Below are 5613 nucleotides of genomic sequence, written 5' to 3'. Positions count from 1 at the left end.
CTACAAAACCGGAAGAAGATACCTCCCCCCCCCCCGCCTCCTGCACACACAAACAAAAATAAATACATTGGCTCTTCAGAAATCAAAAGTGGTTTGGGGCTCTATGGGAAGGGGAGGGCCAGGTGGAATTGTTTCATTTGCCTTTTCTTTGTACACAGTGAAAGACCAAAAAAAAAACCCACACAGGAAGCGCCTGCATCAGTGCAGAAGAAGAGCGAGAGCTTTAAGTGTCCTCATTCATATCTTGGCTGTCTGTCCGGGCGATTTTGCGAGGCGGGGCAGAATTTTCACCCTCTATTTCCACTTGCTCTGGGTCTCTTTTTTTCGCTGCGTTCTGTGAAAAAAACCCACGCACATAAAAAAACCTTAAATTTTGCTGGGAAATGAAAACAGATAAGGCCTGGGGAGCAGGATTCTTTGATTCTGTACAGGAGGGGGGCAGGGAGCTGTTCCTGTTGGCAACAGAGGGTAAGACTCGCAATAATGGGTTTAAATTACCAGTGCAAAGGTACCAGCTGGATCTCAGGAAATCTTTTTTTACAGTAAGAGTAGCTCAGCAATGGAATCGGCTGCCCCGGGAGGTGGTGAGCTCCCCCATCACTGGCAGCCTTCAAACAGCGGATGGACAAACACTTGTAAGGGATGCTCTAAGCTGATCCTGCATTGATCAGGGGCCCCTTCCAACTATATGATGCGCCCCCAAAGCCTCAATCTCACGTCTCCACTTCTAGGCACCACAACTGAAATGGTCAAGGGCCCTGCAAGGCAGAGCACACAGGAGCTCCACTGTCCCCAGAAAGCTAAGCTGCTCAGGAGTGGAAACCTGTCTTGCAATCTCCCCACCACCAAACTCCTTTTTAAATACACAACCGATTATAGCTAAACACACACGTGGCCATACCTTTTTGTCCCACTGCTGATGTAGGTAACGCAAAAGTATGTTCGTTTTTTCTGTCACGATGACTGCCAAAGAAAGAAACGGCACTCGTGAGAATACTTACACAAGAAAGCCGCTGATGGCATTTGCAGGCAGTCCAGGTTTCCCAGAACACATTGCAAGCACACGGCCATGTCCTCCAGGGACACGGAACTTCAGCACTGGGAGGAGTGCAGAGCCCCTACCCTGCACGTGGACACGAGCGGCTTTCTACCACATCAAGGGAGGAGGGGCAGGAGCCAGGGTGGATCTGGCTGGACCCAGGGTCTGACTGGCAGCCGCTCTCCAGGGACTCAGGAGGAGGCCTTTGATGTCACCTCCCACCTTTGAACTAGACACCTCCTGCATGCAGAAGTCCCCTGGAACCACAGCCCAGGCCCTGGGTCCTCCAGTTAAAGGGTCTTGGGCTACAAATGCTCCTCCTCTGTGCCCGAGACCCTGGAGAGCCACTGCCAGCCAGAAGAGGTGAGGCTGAGCAAGCTGGCGCCAAGGGTCTGGCGGCACCATAAGGCAGCTTCCTAGAGCACGTGCCATGGAATTTCATGTCCAGATAAACATCTCACTGCAGTGCCCACAGGGGTCTTAACTGAGAAGAAACATGCCAACTCTGCCGCACAGTTGGGAGGCTACAGAGGGGGCACCCTCTCATCTGCAGCCAGTTGGCAACTCTCAAGTCAAATACCTTCAGAGGGAGCCCTGTCCAAGCAGGAGGGGGGAGGATGCTCAGGCACCAGGATTCTGGATTCCTTGCACTCCCCAAGGTGGGAATCAGCAGCTGTTCACGCCCCACACCCCAGCACACACACATCCTTGAATCCTCCTAGGTACAGGCAGTCCGCTGACCAGTCCCACCCCATATACCACTGGTCTACGTGGCTCCAAGGCCTGTCAGCTCTTTACGGCCTGAAAGTGCTTTGCTGAGAGAAGCCACCCAGCCCTCAGCTGCTCTCTGCTTATTATGGGCTGGAGCCTGCTGTACCCCTGCACAGACTTCAAGGGAAGGGGCCAATGGCTCCCTGATCGCTTACTGATTGCACTCAACATGCAACACAACTAGACCAAGAAGATGCTTTCCTTTCATCAGCCTTGGCAGCTAGAAGTTGCACTTCTAGCCATCATGGGGAGTCTAGGAAGGAATTACCCCCCACCCACCCCGGTCACTCTGACAGATGGCGGGGAAGGGGAACAGGGTGGGTGGAGCCATGTTCCTTTGGTGGGTGCCGGAGGTGGCCCAGAGGTGGATTAGCAGTCCATTTTCTGGTAGAAGGGGGGGCCTCTCTTCTTCCAGAGAGCAGCAGAGGAGGTGAGCCCTGGTCTTATGCTGCACAGGGATTAGGAAGAGGCCACAGCTCAGGCGTAGAGGGTGCAGAGGATCTCAGGTTCAACCTCTGGCAGCATCTCCAGTTAAAAGGATCAGGTGGGAGGTGCTGTGGAAGGCCCTTCTCTGCCTGAGACCCTGGAGAGCTTGCTGCCAGTCTGCATAGGCAAGACTGACCCCTGAGGGACCAAGAGTCTGATTCGGTTTAAGGCAGCTTCATGTCAATTGCAAGCAAGCAACCAAGCACTGGGCATTACTTTGGTGTGGATTAGCAATTGCTTCCTTAACATTTTGGAGAATCTTGCGTTCTGAACATGCTGGAGAACCCTGTGGAGTCTCTCTCAGAACAAAGAGCCCCACCCACCCTTTGCTTAGCTGGCCCACTCACCTCAGGGCTGGGGACTTGCTTTCTTTAATCCTCTCTGGACGGAGGGCTGGCCCCTCAGGTATAGACAAAATTGACCAAACAGTCCAGGGGAGGCACTTTAAAGCTTTTTAGCTTGCAAAAGGGGCACACCATTCAGTTCCATACACATGAGGCCTGTTCCCCTCTTCCAGCAGACTAGAATTCACAGGGACCAATCAAGCTGACAGGCTGGAGATTCAAGACAAACAAGAGGGAGTGCTTCTCCCACCAGGCATAACAGCTGTGGAACTGAACACCACAGGATACAATGACAACCACTTATTTAGATGGCCTTTAAAAAGAGACTAGAAAAATTCATGGAAGAGGAGAGGTCCATCAGCAGCTTGCAGAGAGCCACTGAGGTGGAGTCGTTAAGAGTGTCAAGCTGAGATGTGGGAGACCCAGGTTTGAACCCCTAGTCTGCCATGGAAGCTTGTTGGGTGACACTGGACCAGTCAACCTAACCTACCGCACAGGGTGTTTATGACGATAAACTGGAGAAGAGAAGGAGGACATAAGCCACGTTGGGTCCACACGGGGAAGAACAGCAGATTATAATTGCATTTTTAAAAGAAAAATAGAACCTCCATGTTCAGAGGCATTACACCTCTAGGTACCAGTCTGTGGGAGGCAGCAAAAGGTGTGCCCCTCCTTGTGAGCTTTCTGAGTCACACAGTCAGCTACTGTGGGCAAGAGTGATCTCTGGAGGGATCTTGGGCCTGATCCAGCCAAGCGGCTCTAGCGTAGGCATTTGGGGTGGCCTCAAAGCTACCATCACTCATTTACTTTACTGTATAAGCAAAGGCAACCACTGTTTGCTGAATGCAAAGGAAGTTACCTTCTGGTGGTTCAACTCAAATAAGCTAGGAAGCAGGGGAGGAAAAAGACTTACTTTGTTCGGATGGATATTCCCGCGTGGGAAGATACACTGACGGTCTTCTATTCTGTAAAATGGAAGAAAAGCGATAAGCATGAAGGAAGAGATTGAAGTTTCGTTTTAAAGTAAAGAGGCAGCACACAAAATGTGTCAGGTTATTGGGGAGACAAAAAGGAAGGTGGAAACCCTCCTGCCAAAGAAGCAAACACAATCTACTCCTGAAGAACTGCTATGCAAAAATGCCTCCCATGCAGTTCCCAATTACTGGGGTGACCTGGGATCAGACTGCAGACATGTGGGCACCTCACCACCTCAACAGCACAGGACCCCGGCAAAAGCCAGAGCACCTAAAACAAACAAAACTTGCAGCAGTCGAGACACCAGTTAAAGACCACCTAAAACAAACAAAACTTGCAGCAGTGAAGTAATAACCTTTTTTAAAAAAAATAGGGAGGAGGCGGCAGCTAGGTGTTCAAGTGAAATTCCGTACCAGTTTACAGCCCAAAACGAAGATACTCACTGATGCTTTACACACAGAATCTGCATGGAATCGGCTGAAGTTGCTTTTGTTGTAAACTGGCAAGCCTTTCAGAAAGTCCGCCTAGGAAAAATTATTAAAAAGAAATACAAGTGACGTACAGGCTTGCGGATGGCCACATGTCAAGTCCCCTGGGGTAGAAAAGGCTCACCTAGAGGCACCGGTACCAAGAAACCATACAAACCATTGTGGTTAGCTGAATGGAGCAGAAAGTAACCAATCTTGTGGACTTGGAAGTGAAGCTCCTCCAGACGCAGCCGGGGAGGGGGGCAGAACTGAGCAAGCAATTTAGGGTTTGGGGGGATCTTGAGGGGGTCTCCCACTGTCTTGACAAATCAAGTTCACAATGCCCTCTCCGTATTCCTGTCAGGACCTCCATTCCCACTACTTTTCTCATCACTGTTTTGCCTCAAACAGCAATTTCTGGTGGCACGAAGACCACAGGCATGTACAGCTGGCTCCGTCCTGAGGGTGCTCATCCCAAAAGAGAGGGCTCCAGGCAGTAACAACATCACTAAGCAGCTACAGAAAGCAAGATAATTCAAAGCGTTTGGCAGTACAGTCTCAGTGATCCCTACAACATCCCTCTGAGGCAGGCCTGTGCTGGATACAACACTGCAAACACAGCTAAGGAAGGTGCTTGGTTCAAGACGCAGCATAAGAAGAAGAAGAGTTGGATTTATACCCCGCCCTTCGGTCGGAGTCTCAGAGTGGCTTACAGTCTTCTCCCCTTCCTCATGTACGTACACTAGAAGTAAACCCTGCTGTTTTCAATGGGACTTACAGCTGAGTAAATACACATGAGAGCCCAGGTTTTCACTTACTGCCTGTGACTGAAGTTTAAATGTTTGTGTTGTGTGGGATAGGTTTTTTTGCAACTTGATTCTAGTACTATTTGTAAAAACAGGCAGTTTAGAAAATTAATACATACTGCAAATCTGTTAGCAGCTCCCCCCACCCCTGCCTATTTCTTCCATATAAATTAAGACTCTATTTGCCAATCATACAAGAAGGTTTTCCCTAAGCACCTGTCACAATTGAGTGAAAAGTGAAGTCGCTATGACTTGATGCAAAGTCTGGCCCCTCTTGGAAACCGTCACCTTGTTCCTACGAGTCTACAGAAGACTCGTGGTAGTAAGAATGCAACAGCCATCAAAAGCACCAGACAGGTAAAGGAAGAAACAAGCAGATGCAGCCGGTAAGCACCACAACAGATCAAGACTCCCACTATGCCTCCCCTTTGGCTGAAACCTTCCTGTAGAAAGCCCCGGGACCCCAATCTCAAAAGCGGCTGCAGAGGAGCCCAGAAAACAAGCTTCATCCACTGACCACGCCTGAGGGTCATCCTCCTTCCGGCTAGGCCTCTCCTGCATCCCCCATAAGCAGCGCCAGTCTCTAAAACAGAGGAAAGCAACCTTCTCCCTCGGCCCCCTGACCACAGCTCCCCTCCCAAGACCCCCACCCCCCACCCGTCCTTAAGTCAACGTGCAGGGCTTACCTGCCGGCTCCCCCTCCCCCTGCCAGCGAGAAAGAAGCC

General features: G+C 50.6%; 1 protein-coding gene across 1 annotated transcript in view; it reads right to left on the bottom strand.

Annotated features, from left to right (window-relative positions):
* Window positions 1–38: 38 nt before the first annotated feature.
* Window positions 39–5613, bottom strand: part of DDA1 (DET1 and DDB1 associated 1) — a 6055-nt gene continuing 480 nt past the window's right edge. Inside the window, exons 2-5 of the mRNA XM_015429771.1 lie at window positions 4059–4139; window positions 3554–3605; window positions 902–963; window positions 39–334 (exon numbers count right to left, since the gene is read on the bottom strand). Coding sequence (XP_015285257.1) covers window positions 224–334; window positions 902–963; window positions 3554–3605; window positions 4059–4139 — 306 coding nt within the window. The 3' untranslated portion in view covers window positions 39–223. The remainder of the gene's footprint in view (window positions 335–901; window positions 964–3553; window positions 3606–4058; window positions 4140–5613) is intronic.

Source organism: Gekko japonicus, unplaced genomic scaffold (assembly GCF_001447785.1).
Source record: "Gekko japonicus isolate JY-2015 unplaced genomic scaffold, Gekko_japonicus_V1.1 scaffold953, whole genome shotgun sequence".
Taxonomy (NCBI): Eukaryota; Metazoa; Chordata; class Lepidosauria; order Squamata; family Gekkonidae; genus Gekko; species Gekko japonicus.
The sequence above is the reverse complement of the archived record's forward strand: the minus strand, read 5'-3'. Positions and strand labels throughout refer to the sequence as shown.